Here is a 20,209-nt window from a genome sequence, read left to right on the forward strand (position 1 = left end):
TGTATTATCCTAAACTTGTCCAGTTCTGGTAAATATTCACTATACTAGCAATTGTAGTTTTTTGTGTACTTTGTATAAATTTTACTTCAGTGTAATCTGGTATACAAATGTGAAATAAGTAAAAAATAAATACTCAAACACAGTGCAGGAAGTGAGAAAGCAATGTGAATATCACCTGGTTTCTAAAATTCTCACCTGGGAGCAATGCATTGGGTGGTGCCATTGGTAATAGGAAACAATGTTTTAAAGAGGGCTTCAGATTATTATGTTTCAATTGCCTTCTTAGCTACTCCGCAGGTGCTTCTGTTCCACTGCAGGATGGCAACCATTAAACATACTTCAAATGGCAACTTCCATTAGGCAGTTCAGGGAGAGTGTAAATAATGTTAAGTGTGGAATATCTGCTTTTATTTATCTACTACTTTGTCCACTTATTGATAAGGTTTTTATACACTTAAGATTATCAGGATCTAAAACACATTTATGGCCTAGAGAGATAGATGACTCAGAAGTTAAGATTAAACACATACTGCCCTTGCAAAGGACCAGAGCTGGGCTTCCAGACACCAGTTCAGATGGCTCACAATTACCTATAACACCAGTTTCAGCAGATACACAGAAATCTTCCGGTCTCTGCAAGCACTGAACCCACAGTTGCAAATACTCCTACACAGACATGTATATATACACAAAATTTAAAAGAAATAAATCTTTCAAAATGATGTAAAATATGTTTATTTGTCCTGACAATTCTTGGTTGTGGTTTAATGTTTTTCAATATTTATTGATAAGGAAGAGAATCAAATTTCCCTTATTTTTTTTAACTTTAGAAGGCACATATTTGTGTACATTTAAGTAATTAGAGAAATGTGTTAGTTTATAAGATAAGGGGTTGTGTTATAACAAAGACAGTAGTTTTGTAAAAAAAAAAAGCATTCAGTAATGCCTCTGTATTTGTCAGATTTCTTTTTCTATGAAACTAAGTACTGGATACAGACACTTTGAAGTGTATTTTGTTTACCCAGTTTTGGAGGCTAGAATCCCAGACGACCTAGCACAGGTGTTGTGGAAGAGGCTACATCACCTGATGGCATGTATACCGATGGCCAAGTGTTTGCAAGAGAATGGTGCCAGTGATGATATCTAAAGCACAAATTAGTATCCAACCATCCATCTAAGGGTATCCAACAATCTATGTACCTGCCCCTAGGCCCATTACTTACAGGTCTCACATCAAATACCAATGCCTCAAGGTTTCCTCGGTGGATGGTAGGAGAGGGCTCACAACATCTAAACCATAACAGAAACTTAGTTCCCAAATCCACCCACATGAATACTTATAATGGCTATGCCTATACACTAACTCTAGTTTTGTAGGTGGATGGAGGTAAGAGGACCACCTCTTACCTCCTTGCTCACCTTAGTTACATTCCAAGTTCAGTCATAGATTTGTTTCTAAGCAATGAAGTAGAGGGTTATAGAGCAAAAAACTCAGTATCCTCCTCTGGTCTCATCTGCATACATGCCAAATACATTTAATATACATTCTCTCTCTCTCTCTCTCTCTCTCTCTCTCTCTCTCTCTCTCTCTCTCTCTCACACACACACACACACATTGATACATTTCCATAACGATTTAAATATAAATTGCGGTTACCAGCAAATTCATTTTGAGAGGAAATAAAGCAAGAACCACATTTTGCTTTCCTGCTAGTTATTACATATTTTGCTGAAGGCTATGTTGTATGGTTTCACATACTTGCTGAAATCAGCAAAACAAAAATTCTAATAATTAATTTTACATGCGTGATTAAAGAAATTGAGTTCTACAAACCTATAGATTCTAAAACTTAATGAACTGAAGTAAAAGTATGCTTTGCAAGAATGAATAATTTAAAATAGGGGAGTAAAACATAAATACACTTTTCTCTAACAAGTTGTTAGAGAATTCCTAGAGGCTTTCAAGATAGCATTCAATAATACCATGAAAAAAATAAATTCTACCTCTGCATCAAGCTTTTCAATTATAGTCTCTCATTGACACGTTAGCAGAAAATCTCTTACTACTGCTTGTCATTATTCTCAGCACTCTTTTTGAAAATAAATTAAATACTTTTTTATTTGCAAAACAGTTACTTCATTTAAGTATAATCAAACATTAGCATATTTAATCACCTAAAATAAAATGTTCACTTCCTAATGATAATGTAACTTTCTACCTATGTCATATTTGTTCACATAGTTTCTTCAGTTTTTTTTCCTTTCACACCTTTAGAATGATAATGAACAGCCAATTGAGTTCAAGTTTTTGCCAGTGTCTGGATATTTAATACAAAGATGTATTCCTGATTTCAGCTATACACTACAACATTCGGATCAATATCTAGCACTTATTCCATTTATTAGTCAATTATTTAGTTATTAATTTTGATATGTAAACCCATCTGTGACACTTGCCCCAGCTATGAAGCTCAGTAGAATGGATTACTTCCATCTTTGCACCCCAGCTTTGGCTGTGAGCTACCAAAATCAACTCTAAATATTGTAAACAGAAATGGAAGTTATTAGTAAAGCCAGCTGGGTTCTTGCTACAACTTAGCATTGAGTTGTTTCACTGTTAATTCTCCCCCCCTTTAATTGTGTTTATTGAGTTCTGTATTTTTCTCCACTCCCCATTCTCTCTCCCCTTCTATCCTCTCCCATAATCACTGTTGGTTCTTGAACCTCTTCCTATCATCAGGGATCTCAGCTTCACAGAAGATATGACAGTCACTTTTACCAGTCTCTCTATGCCTCTCTCTATGCCTTTAGTACTAGAAATGATGCCCTACTGACTTACGTGGGATAAGATCCAACAGTGTAACCATTGGTGAGTAGGGAGAAGAAAAAAAAGCCTCTTTGGGGTTTTACTGAGTGAGTCTTTGCTTCTTATTTATTAAAGTCAGCAAGCATCCAAACAGACAAACAAGCAAAAAAAAAAAAAAAAAAAAAGAGAGAGAGAAAGATGTATTTACCTACTAGAATTTACAGTAGCCTATAGTGACAGAAGTTCAAATTTCTGCCAAACACCCATATAACCTTATTGTTGAACTTAAACTATTGTTTTTCTCTATTACCAAGCTGACCACACAATTCACCCCTTTCCCTAGGACAAATGAAATGAAATGCCGTATCTTTGTTGACAGAGGTTTCTCTGTGTCCTGCCCGGTCACACAGCCATTTAGTCACAAAGAAACACACAGAGGCTTATATTAATTATAAACTGGTTGCCATATTAACTCAGGGTTTCTTATTAACTAATTCTTACATCTTACATTAGCTCATAATTTTTGTCTGTGTTAGCCATATGGCTTGGTACCCTTTGTCTTGCTTCTTCTGTTCCTGGGTGATGGCTGCAGACTCAGCCTTTCCTCTTCCCAGAATTCTCCTGTTCTGGTCACCCCACCTATACTTCCTGCCTGGCTACTGGCCAATCATCATTTTATTAAATGAGTACAACTGACAAACCTTTATAGGGTATAAGACCATTGTCCCACAGCATGTCTCCGTGGACATTTATTACTTCTTTAATGCCATCAGGATCCTTTTGAAACATATAGGTTGAATTATCACCATTATACTTTATATAGAGTGCCAGCAGTCAGACAGGACCAAGTATAGCAAACATTTGTGATATTGCATAAAAACAATGATTAAATATTATATTAACATTCTGATTTTCATATAATGTCAGATCACAAGAGATCCCAATATTGTTCCCTTTTCATCATGACCCAACAATAAATCTATCTGCATTTGTTTTCATGAGCTTTCCAGATTTTCGGAGCATGTTTTTTTTTTATAAAATAATGCAAATTTGTATTATTGATGGTTTTAGTATTAATATTATAAATCTATCATTTCTGGGGGAATGCTCTAGGGGAAGTAGCATATACCGGTGGCATACACCATAGGATTTTTGTGAAGTTCTGTTAGATCTGTCAGGTGACTCATCTGTTTGGGTTACCCCAGATGGGAAAAGAGAGAGAAAATACCCACCTAACTGAACCAAACTCTTTTTTTTTCTTTTTTTATTAATTTATAAAAGTTTCCACTTCCGCCCCTCCTCCCAATACCCTCCCATTCCCCCCACTCCCTCTTCTCCTCCCTCTCCATCCCTAAGAGCAGTCAGGGTTTTCTGCCCTGTGGGAAGTTCAAGTTCCTCCCCCCTCCCTCCAGGTCTAGGAAGGTGAGTATTCAAACAGACTAGGATCCCAAAAAGCCAGTACATGCAGAGGAAACAAGTCCCAGAGCCATTATCAATGGCTTCTTAGACAGTCCCCGTGTCAGCCACAATTAGAGAATCAGGTTTGATCACATGCTTGTTCAGTCCCAGTCCAGCTGGCCTTGGTGAGCTCTCATTAGATCAGTCCCCTTGTATCAGAGGGTGAGCGCACCCCTCACGGTCCTGATTTCTTGTTCAAGTTCTCCCTCCTTCTGCTCCTCATTTGGACCTTGGGGGCTCAGTCCAGTGCTCCAATGTGGGTCTCTGTCTCTATCTCCATCCATCGCCAGATGAAGGTTCCATCCGAAGGATGTCCGCTAGAGCCTGAACCAAACTCTTAAAGTCAAGGTATTGCCTAACCTAACCATACTTTCTAAACTATAACATTGAAAGCAGATTAAATTTTGTTTTAACCACTTTCATATTGCAGTTTCATCCAGGAATAAGCAGTTGTCATAGACTTCTTCCTTCTTTCACAGGGTTCCTTCCTGAGACAAGCTTGAAATCAGTACATTTCTAGAACTCTGACCTTGGTTAACATACTTTAAGCTTGGAGGAGGGTAAGATAATTAATTGGAAAATTATAATAAGACCGCGGGAGGGGCTCACCATAATTCTAAATTCTTTTTTTCTCTTGGTAATAACCTGCCTGCAGAGAACTAAAAATATACTTTGTCTCCTTGAACCTACCAATTTCACTTTGATGTCCACAGTGTCAGCCATAGTGACTATGCCAGTCCTGGGGAAGAGGTGATTTCAGTGTTCAGTTAGGTCCTGAAGTACTCAAACACAGCTGCTGGTGAAATCCATCCTGCATACGTAGAGAAATTATTGTTTTCTTCTCTAGTTACTGTTTTGCATATTAATTTATTCAGAACACAGGCAAAGTCTATTGTACATATTAGGACTTAGTGAAGTATCTCTTCAAGATGCTAGGCAGCATTGGTGAGAGTGTTAGGACTAGCTTAGGTCTATTGTGTGACACTGGCCAAAAGCTGGTGCTGCTTGCAGAAACTGTGTCTCTGTGCAGGCAGTGATACAGCCTGGGGCAACTGTGGGCTTACAGAGGACCGAAAGTAGTCTGAGGTTGTCTGCAGGTTTTCCCTTTTAACTGTGCAAGAAGATCCTGTTTATTTATTTTTAAAGGAATGCATTTATTTTATTTTATATGTATGATTGCGTTTCCTGCATGTGCGTATGTGTACCACATGCATACCTGGTTCTCAAAAGAAGGGATCAGATCACTGCCCTGGAACTGGAGTTATGGATGGTTTTCAACCACCACGTAGGTACTGTGACTGGTACCCAGGTCCTATGCAAGAGCAAGTGCTTTTAACTACTGAGTCATGTCTTCAGCCCTGATATTCTTATCAATAATCCCTGTGGGAAGCAGAAGATGAAAGATTTTCTTGGAGGTCTGGGGCATGATGAGAAGGTTTGAAGAAGGCGATAGATTTGTCTGCTTATAAGTCAATTGCCCAGGCTGTCGGTGAGTGGAGGCCTGGAGAGGGTCTTGCAATCCGCTGCCATCGCGGCCCTGGGGTTCCGTTGGCTGGGCACGTTCTGACTCTGAGCCTCTGGCGGCTTCGTGGAGAGTCATGTCGGTCGAGCAGGACCTGAGGGCGGCGTGGTGACCTAGTCGGCGGCCTACTACCCGGGCTCACACACGGAAAGCCGCTTCCGGGGCCTTCCGCTTTACAACTCTCTGAGCAGCTCCTTGTCTTTGTTTTCTGCAGAAATGGGCAAGTTCATGAAGCCCGGGAAAGTGGTGCTCGTCCTGGCTGGACGCTACTCCCGATGCAAAGCCGTCATCTTGAAGAACATTGATGATGGCACCTCAGACCGCCCCTACAGCCATGCCCTGGTGGCTGGAATTAACCGCTATCCCCAAAAAGTGACAGCTGCCATGGGCAAGAAGAAAGTCACCAAGAGATCCAAGATCAAGTCCTTTGTGAAGGTTTATAACTACAACCATCTGATGCCCACAAGGTACTCTGTGGACATCCCCCTGGACAAAACTGTTGTCAACAAGGATGTCTTTGGGGACCCAGCCCTGAAACACAAGGCAAGTCGGGAAGCCAAGGTCAAATTTGAGGAACGATACAAGACAGGGAAGAACAAATGGTTTTTCCAGAAGCTTCGCTTTTAGGTATATTTTTGTTTACATCATTAAAAGTTTAAAAAAAAACAAAAAAAAATAAGTCAATTGCCCACATTCTTATGCAAGCAGGTGGAGGAGCATCATTGATCCCCCTCTGCTTTCCTTTATCAGTGATTTCTTCAGCTTCAGGGGCCACACTTCAAAAATGCTTCCATCTCAAAAGACGAAGACATATAGAACTGAAGGAGTTTCACTTGTATTTTAGGAAAAAACTCCTCCAAGCTCTGGCATGTAAACCATCGATATGAAATTAGCAAGATGTGTGTGCATGCATGCGTGTGTGTGTGTGCATGTTGGGCATGTGCTCTGTGTGTACTTGCTGTGCATGTATGTTATGTGTTTGAGTGTATGTGAACACCATGCAAGCTTCTCAGAAGGCTCACACATCAGATAACAGTTTATTAGTATGATCTAGTGTGTGTAAGGGAACTACAACCACATATTCGCCTTTTGTGACATCTGCTTGATTACTACAGAAGGAAGAGATGATGTTTGCACAACTAAAAATGTGGCAGAAGTTGTGACAGCTGACAATTATAAGGGGAAACATGATTTCCTTCAAGATTAATAATTTAGGAAAATATTTCCCTAAATGAAAAGTATGACTTTCTTGCAGTAATCAAACAAATATTAGTTGTTCTTCAATGTAGTATTAAATTTAAATTGATATCATTTAGAAATATTCAAACTGGTGAAAAAGACATGTTAAGTGTCCTTCTGAATCCGTTTGAGAAGAGTAATAAAGATGTGGAATGCAAAGTCTAGGACTACAGGAACAGATGTGGGGGAAGTCTTTAATTACAATGCTTAACCATTAAGAACAAGCCACTCACCCTAAGTCTGAAGAGGGCAAACAAGGATTCTTCACAGTTTTTCTTTCTCATCTGTGGAAAATTGAAAAGAAAAAGTTAATAACTGAAACCATCAACCCACCTTGAAATTGTTACTCTTGAAACAAACATTAAAATTTTATAATATTCTTTAGGTCAGCTTAAGAATTATCCCAGTGGCTTGCTTATGTATGCCTGCCAATCAACCAAAATGCATTTGTTTATTTGTTTTTAAATTGTGAGAAAAGACCCTTTTGAAGTACTTAGCATGTAAATGTATATGCTTTGACCCTTTCTCTGTATTTGTGATGATGATTATATGCCTATCAAATGTGAGAGAAATCAGCAGTGCAAATATAACTGAGGGTCTTAGAACACGGCTGTCAGCAAGTTAAGGAGCATTATTGAGCAGGCACAGTTGTCTGAATGCATTAAACTGTAAGTGGATCAAAGTGGAGAATATTTCACAAGGATTTACTTCTTAAGAAGTTCATGTAAAAAGCTGAGTTATTTCCCCAACCCCCACTGAAACTGCTGTGTTTGCCCTGAAAGTTCTCTTATGTGCATTTGTTGAAAATCACAGGATGGTCTATACCAAAAGTTCCTGTTCTGCCCCGTCCCTCAGCCATTTAGTCCCAAAGAAACACACAGAGTTTTATATTAATCATAAACTATTAAGTCTATTAGCTCAGGTTTATTATTAACTAGCTCTTTCAACTTAAATTAGCCATAATTCTTATCTATGTTTAGCCATGTGGTTTGGCGACTTTCCTCAGTAAGACATTCTCATCTTGCTTCCTCTTCTTTGGATGATGATTGTTTCTCTGCCTTTCCTCTTCCCAGAATTCTCCTAGTCTGGTTGCCCTGCCTATAATTCCTGCCTGGTTACTGGCCAAACAACATTTTAATAAACCAATACAACTGACAAATTTTTACATTGTACAAGAGCATTATCCCATAAATTTTTTCTTTTTTTCTTTTCAAAACAAAACCCTGAATCTAATCTTCTTTGTTCAGATTTTTTCCCCCTAATCATTGTTCATAACAACCTGTAACCAACACACTAAATAGACACAAACATCCACAATCTATTTTGTGGGGGGGAATGTGGGCATAGTTTTCCAGGCTACTTCCTGATGATTGGGGTGCTGATAATCTTATGGGGATCCAAAGAAAATTTAGGATTATGATCGAGTCCTAACTGGAGCTTTCTATGAGGCTAAATCATCTCAGCCAGCATTCTTGAAGCTGTTCTGGTTGTAGAACTCAGAGGAAACTGCAACAGAGGTGCTCTAAAACATTAGATCATCTGGGGCATTTACTCCTATCAGATTTTTTAGGGGTCTTCCTTGATCAAACCTTATTTTTCTTAAGCCAGAATGAATTCACAGCCTCTCAAATTTTTTTTGTGGAATCAAAAGCAAAAACCTCTTCTCAAAAGTAATATATTTTTGACTTAAATATTGAAATCAAGGCATTTTCAAAACAAGGAGATTGAAAAGAGGATGATACAGATACAATAGGAAAAGAGGTAGAATCTACTTTGAAAATAAAAAGGGAGGATATAGATAGAATAAGATAAAAGAGACTTTCCCCGCCCCCCTCGACTTTCTGGTCACCAGGTAGAGATGGGTCCTCCCTGCGGAGCTCTCCCAAATCCTATCCCAGCCTATAACCAGGTACACCTTCCTCTCTTCCCCCCTACCCTCTGGGGCCACAAGATCTCCCCAGAGCTACTCCCTTGCACGCTGGGCCTGGGCTGTGGGCTCAGGCCGGCAGGGGCAGTTCCTTTGCTTTGAGAGCCTGCCTGAGGACAGGTAAGCTCTGTCTCAGCTCAGCCACACTCCTGGCCAGCAAGAGACAGTGATATTCTAGCAGTCATCCATTGGAGGAGGCGTGAGTTTGCTACTGGCCCGAGGGCTTTGGCTAGGAGGTATTCAGACTTTCCCCGCCCCCCTCGACTTTCTGGTCACCAGGCAGAGGAGACTCCTCCCTGCAGAGCTCTCCCGAATCCTGTCCCAGTCTTTATCCAGGCACACCTTCCTCTCTTCCTCCCTTCCCTCTGGGGCCACAAGATCTCCACAGAGCAGCTCCCTTGCGCACTGGGCCGGGGCTGTGAGTAAAACCCGGCAGGAGGGAGTGCCTGTGTTTCAATAGACTGCCTGCTGAAAGGTAGACCTTCTGTCAGTGAAGTCCCTGCCCAACAAGGGAACCTGACCTGGTACCAGAAGATCCAATAGAGAGCATTTGAAGGAAGAAATGGGCAGACGCCAAGGCAAGAACTCCTCCAACAATCTAAAAAACAACATGAAAACACCAGATACCCATGACCCTACAATAGAAGGTCTTGAACCTCTTAATTCAGAAGAAGCGGGAAAAAATGCCATTATGAAAGCAATAGAGTCCCTTAAACAGGATATGAATAACTCCCTTAAAGAACTGGATGAGAAGTACAACAAAAAGATTGAAGAAATGAGTAAAGAAATGGATGAAAAATATAAAAAAAAGTTCAAAGAAATGAGCAAATCCATGAATGATACACTGGGAAATCAAGAAAAAACAATCAAACAGGTAATGGAAACAGTTCAAGAATTGAAAACTGAAATGGAGGCAATGAAGAAAACACAAAATGAGGGCCGGCTGGATATGGAAAATCTAAGTAAACGAACAGAGACTACAGAATCAAGCATAACCAATAGGATACAAGAGATAGAAGAACGAATCTCAGAGTCTGAAGATACCATAGAGAAAATAAATGCTCTGATCAAAGAAAACAGCAAATCAAATAAATTCTCATCACAAAACATTCAAGAAATCTGGGACACAATAAAAAAACCAAATCTAAGAATAATAGGGATTGAAGAAGGAGAGGAACTGCAGATCAAAGGACCAGAAAATACATTCAACAAAATTATAGAAGAAAACTTTCCCAACATAAAGAATGATATTCCTATGAAGGTTCAAGAAGCATACAGAACACCGAATAGACTTGATCAAAAAAAAAATCCCCTCGCCATATAATAATCAAAACACAAAACATAGAGATTAAAGAAAGAATATTAAGAGCTGCAAAGGAAAAAGGGCAAGTAACTTATAAAGGTAAACCTATCAGACTTACACCGGACTTCTCTATGGAAACCATGAAAGCCAGAAGGTCCTGCATAGAGGTACTGCAGAAACTAAGAGAGCACGGATGCAAACCCAGACTACTACACCCAGCCAAGCTATCGTTCACTATCAATGGAGAAAACAAAATATTCCAAGATAAGAACAAATTTAAACAATTCGTAGCCACAAACCCAGCCTTACTAAAAGTAATAGAAGGAAAATCGCAACCCAAGGAATCCAACATTGCCAACATTACCTACAATAACTCAGACATCTAGCGACCCTTCACGAGCTTAACTCAAAAAAGGGACACACACAAACTCTATTAAACAAATAAACAAAAAATAATAATAACCGGAGTCAACAACCACTGGTCATTAATATCACTTAATATTAATGGACTCAATTCACCTATAAAAAGGCACAGACTAAGAGATTGGATACGAAAACAGGATCCAACATTCTGCTGTTTACAAGAAACACACCTCAACCACAAAGACAGACATCTACTCAGAGTAAAGGGCTGGGAAAAGGTTTTTCAAGCAAATGGACCTAAGAAACAAGCAGGTGTGGCCATTTTAATTTCCAACAAAATTGACTTCAAACTAAAATCAATCAGAAGAGATGGAGATGGACATTTTATACTCATAACAGGAACAATTCATCAGGAGGAAGTCTCAATCCTGAATATCTACGCCCCTAATATAAAGCCTCCTACTTATGTAAAAGAAACACTTCTAGAACTCAAGGCAGTCATCAAACCACACACACTAATAGTAGGAGACTTCAACACTCCTCTCTCACCAATGGACAGGTCAATCAGACAGAAACCTAACAGAGAAATAAGAGAATTATTGGAGGTATTGAATCAAATGGACTTAACAAACATCTATAGAACGTTCCACCCAAATAGGAAAGAATATACCTTCTTCTCTGCAGCTCATGGAACCTTCTCTAAAATTGACCACATACTGGGTAACAAAGCAAACTTCCACAGATACAAAAAAATATTAGTAACCACCTGTGTCTTGTCAGACCACCATGGATTAAAGTTAGAATTCAAGAACAGTGCTACCCCCAGGAAGCCAACAAATTCATGGAAGTTGAACAGTCAACTACTGAATCACCCCTGGGTCAAGGAAGAAATAAAGAAAGAAATTAAAGTCTTCCTTGAATTTAATGAAAATAAAAACACAACATACTCAAACCTATGGGACACTATGAAAGCAGTGCTAAGAGGAAAGTTCATAGCACTAAGTGCCCAATTAAAGAAAACGGAGAAAGCACACATTGGAGACTTAACAGCACACTTGAAAGCTCTAAAAAAACAGAAGCTGATTCACCCAGGAGGAGTAGAAGACTGGAAATAATCAAACTGAGGGCTGAAATCAACAAAATAGAAACAGAGAAAACAATCCAAAGAATCAATGAATCAAAAAGCTGGTTCTTGGAGAAAATCAACAAGATCGAGAAGCCCCTATCCAAATTAATCAAACGGCAGAGAGAGAACATGCAAATTAATAAGAACAGAAATGAAAAGGAGGACATAACCACAGACGCAGAGGAAATTCAGAGAATCATTAGATCTTACTACGAAAATTTATATGCCACAAAGTTGGAAAATGTACAAGAAATGGACATTTTTTTAGATAAGTACCATATACCAAAGTTGAACCAGGACCAGGTGAACAATCTAAACAGACCTGTCAGTCGTGAAGAATTAGAAGCTGTTATTAAAAATCTCCCTACCAAAAAAAGCCCAGGACCAGATGGTTTCAATGCAGAATTCTACCAGAACTTCCAGGAAGAGCTAATACCTATACTCCTTAATGTATTTCACAATATAGAAATAGCAGAATCATTGCCAAATACTTTTTATGAGGCTACAGTTACCCTGATACCTAAACCACACAAAGACATGACCAAGAAAGAGAATTACAGACCAATCTCACTCATGAACATTGACGCAAAAATACTCAATAAAATACTGACAAACTGAATCCAAGAATACATTAGAAAAATTATCCATTATGATCAAGTCGGCTTCATCCCAGAGATGCAGGGCTGGTTCAACATACGCAAATCTATCAATGTAATCCATCATATAAATAAACTGAAAGAAAAAAACCTTATGATCATTTCATTGGATGCTGAAAAAGCATTTGACAAAATTCAACACCCATTTATGATAAAGGTGATGGAGAGACTGAGGATACAAGGATCATACCTAAATATAATAAAAGCAATATACAGCAAGCCGTCAGCTTACATCAAATTGAATGGAGAGAAACTCAAAGCCTTTCCTCTAAACTCAGGAACACGACAAGGCTGTCCGCTCTCACCATACCTCTTCAATATAGTGCTTGAAGTTCTAGCAATAGCAATAAGACAACATAAGGGGATTAAGGGGATACGAATTGGAAAGGATGAAGTTAAACTTTCGTTATTTGCAGATGATATGATAGTGTACATAAGCGATCACAAAAACTCTACCAAAGAACTCCTACAGTTGACAAACACCTTTAGTAATGTGGCAGGAGTTGTGGCAAGATCAACTCCAGAAAATCGGTAGCCCTCCTATACACAAAGGATAAAGAATGCAGAGAGGGAAATCAGAGAAATATCACCTTTCATGATAGCCACAAATAGCATAAAGTATCTTGGGGTAACTCTAACCAAGGAAGTGAATGACCTATTTGATAAGAACTTTAAGTCCTTGAAGAAAGAAATTGAGGAGGATACCAGAAAATGGAAAGACCTCCCCTGCTCTTGGATTGGGAGAATCAACATAGTAAAAATGGCAATTCTACCAAAAGCAATCTATAGATTCAATGCAATCCCCATCAAAATCCCATCAAACTTCTTCACAGACCTTGAGAGAACAATAATCAAGTTTATATGGCAAAACAAAAAACCCAGGATAGCCAAAACAATCTTATACAATAAAGGAACTTCTGGAGGCATACCATCCCTGACTTCAAACTCTATTACAGAGTAACAGTATTGAAAACAGCTTGGTATTGGCATAACAACAGAGAAGTCGACCTATGGAACCGAATAGAAGACCCGGATATTAACCCACAAACGTATGAACACCTGATTTTTGACAAGGGAGCTAAAGCTATACAATGGAAGAAGGATAGCATCTTTAACAAATGGTGCTGGCATAACTGGATATCAACCTGTAGAAAAATGAAAATAGATCCATATCTATCACCATGCACAAAACTCAGGTCCAAATGGATTAAAGACATCAACATTAATCTGACCACTTTGAACCTGATAGAAGAGAAAGTAGGAAGTAGTCTACAAGACATAGGCACAGGAGACCACTTCCTAAGCAGAACCCCAGGAGCGCAGACAATAAGAGAAACAATAAATAAATGGGACCTACTGAAACTGAGAAGCTTCTGTAAAGCAAAGGACACTGTCAGTAAGACAAAAAGGCTACCTTCTGACTGGGAGAAGATCTTCACAAACCCCTCAACAGACAAAGGTCTGATCTCCAAAATATACAAAGAACTCATGAAACTAGACACTAAAACTCTAATTAACCCAATTAAAAAATGGGGTACTGAACTGAACAGAGAATTCACAACAGATGAACTTCGAATGACTAAAAAGCACTTAAGGTCATGCTCAACCTCCTTAGCGATCAGGGAAATGCAAATCAAAACAACTTTGAGGTATCATCTTACACCTGTCAGAATAGCCAAACTCAAAAACACCGATGATAGCCTATGCTGGAGAGGATGTGGAATGAGGGGAACACTCATCCATTGTTGGTGGGAATGCAAACTCGTGCAGCCACTGTGGAAATCAGTGTGGCGGTTTCTCAGGAAACTGGGAGTCAACCTCCCTCCGGACCCAGCAATTCCACTCTTGGAAATATACCCAAGAGATGCCCTATCATACCACAAAAGCATTTGTTCAACTATGTTCATAGCAGCACTATTTGTAATAGCCAGAACCTGGAAACAACCTAGGTGCCCCTCAATAGAAGAATGGTTAAAAAAGGTGTGGAACATATATACATTAGAGTTTTACTCAGCGGTAAAAAACAATGACATCTTGACTTTTACATGCAAATGGATGGAAATAGAAAACGCTTTACTGAGTGAGGTAAGCCAGACCCAAAAAGAGGAATATGGTATGTATTCACTCATAAGTAGATTCTAACCGTAATTAAAGGTCTTTGAGCCTATTATTCGTGATCCTAGAGAAGCTAAATAAGAAGGTGAACCTGACGAAAATCATGTAGCTATCCTCCTGGAGACTGGAAATAGACAAGGGTGCCAGGTAACCTCGGGCGCATGTGGCGGGTGCGGGGGCTGTTGGAAGGGGAGAGGGTTAGAGAGAAGGGAGTAGGGGAGGAATGGGGAAAGATCGGGGGACTGGGATGGGGGGAAGGGAGAATGGATAGATATGGGATCAGGGAAGTATATACCTCAACTAAGGGAGTCATTTTAGGTTTTACAAGAGACTTGAGTATAAAGGGGATCCCAGGTCCAAGGAGAGATCCCCAGATTGTTCTCTGGACAGAGGAGAGGGTGCCTGAACCGGCCTTGGCCCACAACCATACTGATGAACATTTTGCATATCATCATAGAACCCTCATCTGGCGATGGAGGGAGATGGAGGCGGAGACCCACGTCGAAACACTGGACCTAGCTCCCTAGGTCCAAACGAGAGGCAGAAGGAAGGAGAACTTGAACAAAGAAGGCAAGAGCAGAGGAAACCTTCATCCGACGTTGGATGGCGATACAGACGGAGACCCATATTGGAGCACTGGACGGAACCCTCCACGGTCCTAAAGAGGAGCAGAAGGATGAAGAAGATGAAAAAAGAAATCAGGACTGCGATGGGCGCCATCACCCACTGATACAAGGGGACTGATCTAATGAGAGTTCACCAACGCCAGCTGGACTGGAACTGAATGAGCACGTGATCTAACCAGATTCTCTGAATTTGGCCGGAATCTCTGGATGTGGCTTGCCTGGAGTCTTTCTGAAAAGCCATTGACAATGACACTGGGACTTGTTTCCTCTGCATATACTGGATTTTTGGGATCCAGTCTCTTTGGATACTCACCTTCCTGGACCTGGAGGGAGGGGGGAGGAACTTGAACTTCCCACAGGGCAGGAAACCCTGACTACTCTTAGGGATGGAGAGGGAGGAGGAGAGGGAGTGGGGGAAGTGGGAGGGTGTTGGGAGGAGGGGCTGAAATGGAAACTTTTATGATTTAATAAACTTTAAAAAAAAGAATAAGATAAAAGGTAGCTTTTTAAATCTACTTTTAGAAAACAACTACTAGTTTTAAATATTTTGCATTGGATTGGACTATTTTTATACTGTATACAAATTTTGTATATAGATACAAATTTGACATTAATTTTGTTAAAACAGACTGTACATATGTTTCTAATCTTGTTCAAGGTATTTTACCTATATACCTAACTTAACAATGTAATGCAAATTTATACTACTTGAAAGTTATTATTGTCAACTGTTTAGGATAATAAGGAAATACAGGTTAGTAATTAGTCACCTATTACAATCAAACTTGTGGCCACATTAGGAATGTTTTCAAGGTCAAACAGAGATAGATTTTAAATAGGTCATCTTCAAAGACTTCAGAGATCTATAGAATATGGCATTTTAGGTATTTTAATAATATAGGTTTTTTCCTTTTTATGATAATGAGATATGTGTGCTCCTTTCAGCACCAATCTACTTCAGAGAAGATGATAGGTATTGAAAAACTCCACATAGAGTTTGCTCTGTTTGTGGCAAAAGTAAGCCACTGGGAATGAAAATGCCCTTGCCTCAACGCCTGACAGTATGCTGTACTAATGGGACATGCAGGACACAAAAGAGAGTGACTACCAAACGTTGCCCAGACAAGGTTGAATAGTTCTTCAAAAACCCTGCTTCATAGAAAAGTCTGTCAGATATTCTAGGCCTGTATGCTGAAGATGAATTCCCCAATGTTGCAGAGGAACTTTGGGTGTCTATCCAGGGGATATTTCTGTCTTCTCAAATTTTTGAGAAAAGACTTGCTTACACTTCCTGTTTACTCAGTTATTATTATTTCCTTCTCAGTCTCTGAGGTAGTTGAAGACTAGACAGTTACAGTCTTCATGGTTTATGAGACTCAGAAAAGAAATTGGATAAAGAAATGTAAAGTATGTAAATGTAAAGGTTGAGAGATATTAAAACATAGTTTCAGATGGTGATGGAAATTATGATAGAAAATAAATTAGGTACAAGACTTTGAACTCACCAAAACAGGATAGATATGGAGTATTTTTTCTGAATTTATAAAGTGCAAATGGACTAGATATTTTTGATTTGTTTATTGTTTGTATATTTTGTATATAATTATTATACTTATTTTATATAGTTTTTATATTAGTTATAGCCTTATTTTTTGTTTTAGACAAAAAGGGGAATTGTAGTAATATTTCATTTGTACTTTAATAAATAAAACTTGCCAAGATCAGTGCGTAAAACAGTCCTACTGGTCAGTCATACAGACGAGGTAGTGGTGGCACACACCTTTAATCCCTGTAGCCACACTAGTTAGCCAGAGAGTCTGGATGGTAGTGGTACATGCCTTTAACCCCAGCACTAGAGAGGAATATAAAATGGAAGGAGACAGTTTCAGTCTCATGCTGAGGATTCGTGGAGGCAGGATCACTAATTAGGTTTATTTAGGTCTAAGGTAGAGGTAAGAACCAGTAAATGGCTGCTTTGCTTTTCCAATCTTCAGGCTGAGCCCCATTTTCTGTCTCTGGATTTTTATTATTCATGCTACAGGTCAGGGGATTCACAAGTCATGGCTTTCCATTAGTGTTTATGATTACTGCTTAGACTCCTTAAGGCAGCACTATTTGTCTTATAATACAAGTAGACAAATTATTGCTGCATTGTGGAGCAGAGTTTTATTAATTGCAGTCAACTAGATTTTTTTCCCAATAGGGCCTCATGTAACCTAAGTTAACCTCAACTATACTATGTAGCTTAGGTTCACTTTGACCTTCTGACTCAACTGTCATCACGTTTTGGAGGTTGTGATTACAGACACATGCCACTTCTCTTGAGTTTATGTGGTTCTGGAGATTGAAGCCAGATTTTCCGATACATTAGGCAAGTTCTCTACTAACTAGCCTCTATTAATAGCCTTGTTATGCTTCTATTAGTTAAAAACAGAAATTCAAGCATTGAGGTACCCATGTGCTAGAATTCTTGCAATGGTTTGTTGGATAGTTATTCATTCATCCATTATTTTATTTTTATTGACCTCTGTCTCCTCTACTTCCTCCTTCTTCCACTGGGGGAGGGCCCTTTGATGATTGGACTAGGTCATTTTTTTCTCTCCTTAGTTGAAAAAGGAAACATTCATCAAATGAACTGTGGCATGGAAGAGAGTACACTGGGGAATCCAGCTTCCCATAATCTCTGTTTCAGATATGTTTTCTATTTTGAGGGAGCAACAAAAGAGTAACCGAACACACAGACAGGAGTGCAAAATTTATTCACTGTTTATGAATTAAATCTAATTGTCACAATGGTTTTCCTAAAATCTATACAAAAAACAGATTCTTTGAACAGAGCATAGGTATTCTTTTCTTCGCAGAAGAAAGTATTCTTTTTGTTGGTGTGATATAATTGATTCAGTCTGTGGCCTGGTGAGAAATAGGATGCAGAGTGGTGATCACCTCTGGACCTTTGGTGGAATACTGAGATAGTGTAGACATAGGACCTAGCACTGCAATCTGCATGAGCCACTGAGAACAAACATGACAGTTCCTGCCTACTGTTTCAGTTCATTTCACCCAGCCTACATGAAGACAGTTGGGGCAGTCTCTTCTTGAGGTGAAGAGGGAGCTTGGGGGGAAAGTCACTTTAAAATGCATGGACATAAACAGAGTGTAAAGCCCCCAGACTGTGAATATCACTCTTCTCTTAAATGAGCTGTTCACATAGTTTACAACACAAAATGTGCACAGGTTAATTGTCAAGCATTGAAGGAAATATTTAGCCAAGTAGACATTATAACCTACAGTAAAAAAAAATCTATGAAAACATTTTAACGAAAACATGGTGGGGGTAGATTCAAGGGCTGTGGCTCATGATTTTGCTGTTGCTGAAAATTTCACAGCAGATTTCTTAAATTTAATTTTGCTCCTTAAAACTTTTGTATTAGCTTTGTATTAAACTTTTAAAACTAAGATGTTAATATGTCATCATCCCCCTTTTCATTTTCTCCTTCAAATCCCTTCCATGATTCATCTTGAATGTCAACATCAGTGAGGTAGTAAACACCTGAAAAATCAGAAAAGCATGACTCAGAGTATGTCAGTGAAGGTCTGCTCAGTCTAACCCAGGTAGAAAACCACCCTGAATACATCCAGCAGTACCTTTGGACCAGGAACCTATGAGACTAATAGAGGGAAACTGAGGCAGCTTCCCAGGACAGCTGTCCTCTCCCTCTGATTCCTGACCAGCGTTGTGTCAGTCACTCTCTTCTACTGTGTACCCTCCTGTTTGTAGGTGACTGTTCATGCAAAAAGCGCTACTTAAAAATATTTCTAGGATGTTTAGAAAAAGTGTAGGATTGACATTAAAATTATTTATTATTATTGTGGTGTGTGTGTGAGCATGTATGTGTGTGCATGCATGTGTACATAAGCATATGCATGAGTGTGAATGCATCTGTGTACATGCATGTGCATGTGAATGCAGGCACCTGCATTTTACAGCATGTGTATAAAAGTCAGAAGAGAACTTTCAGGAGTACAGTCTTTCTTTCCACTATGGCTTCTGGGATCAAGGATAAGCTTTCAAACATCTTTATATCACTGATCCTGAAATTTTAATATTTAAATATTTCTCTACTTTATACTGTGAGTAAGTAAACGGATTTTGTTTTTGAAATAGAATCTCACTGTGTATCCCAGACTAGCCTTGAGCTCATGACACTACTCACTCAGCCTTCATAGGGCTGGGGTACGAGGCATGTACCTAGATGTTCTAAAAACATGGAGATTTTGAGGAGATCTTTTCCTCACTTTTCAGTGCATGCAAATACTAACAAATAAGCAAAAATGTGTAGAATTCATTTGTCTCGTTTAATTAATGTTCAAGTACAATTTACATATATTCAACCCATACATAATACAGTGTGATAAATGTAGACAATGTCCTTAATTTCATATTTGAACAAAGTAAGTGACTAGACTTAAGCACACTGAGATGAAAATTGCATTGCTGTAATGTGAAGTATGTAAAAGAATCTTCTACGTCTCCTGTAAAGTAGCCAGTGTCTTTCACAGACACGATGAAGGGAAAGGCGTCTTGAGAGAAGGGATGGTTCATTTTTATCACGTCATTGACTATGCAAACAAACTTGTGTGTTGCCTATTTCAAATGTAAAAATGTATAGTCTTCTTTCTCTTAGATAATGCAACTTAGTCCCAGCTTACGTGACATTATTTTGTGAATGAAAGTCCTGTGTATGAATTTTAAATGTTATAATATATAATCATATTTGGTATACTGCTCTATACTTTCAAAGCATGATGTATTAAAATTTAAAAGCTCTCATGCAATTAAAACAAAAAACCCAGTACACATATATATACATGTATAGACCATACACATATACATACATGTGAAAAGAAAAATTTTCTTTGCTATCATAAAGTATGCTTCTGCAATTATAATGACAAAATGTAATTAAATACACACTTTTGCAGCAAGATGTATTTCTCTAAGACCGTTCACCAAATATTGTCTTCCAGAAATGCACTTAGCAAAGAAAGGAAGAAAGTAAAATGCATA

At 38.9% G+C, this 20,209-nt stretch overlaps 1 protein-coding gene across 1 annotated transcript; it reads left to right on the top strand.

Moving 5' to 3' along the window:
- Positions 1 to 5,940: 5,940 nt before the first annotated feature.
- Positions 5,941 to 6,465, top strand: LOC125405068 (large ribosomal subunit protein eL27). Its single transcript, XM_048441456.3, has one exon. It carries the CDS (start codon positions 6,003 to 6,005, stop codon positions 6,411 to 6,413), a length of 411 nt encoding a protein of 136 aa, XP_048297413.3. The 5' UTR covers positions 5,941 to 6,002; the 3' UTR covers positions 6,414 to 6,465.
- Positions 6,466 to 20,209: the final 13,744 nt, after the last annotated feature.

Source organism: Myodes glareolus, chromosome 14 (assembly GCF_982192425.1).
Source record: "Myodes glareolus chromosome 14, mMyoGla1.1, whole genome shotgun sequence".
NCBI classification, from domain to species: Eukaryota; Metazoa; Chordata; class Mammalia; order Rodentia; family Cricetidae; genus Myodes; species Myodes glareolus.

Bases quoted from the DNA above. Each gene is read 5' to 3' on its own strand.
- LOC125405068 (XM_048441456.3), top strand. From the start codon at position 6,003: ATGGGCAAGTTCATGAAGCCCGGGAAAGTGGTGCTCGTCCTGGCTGGA.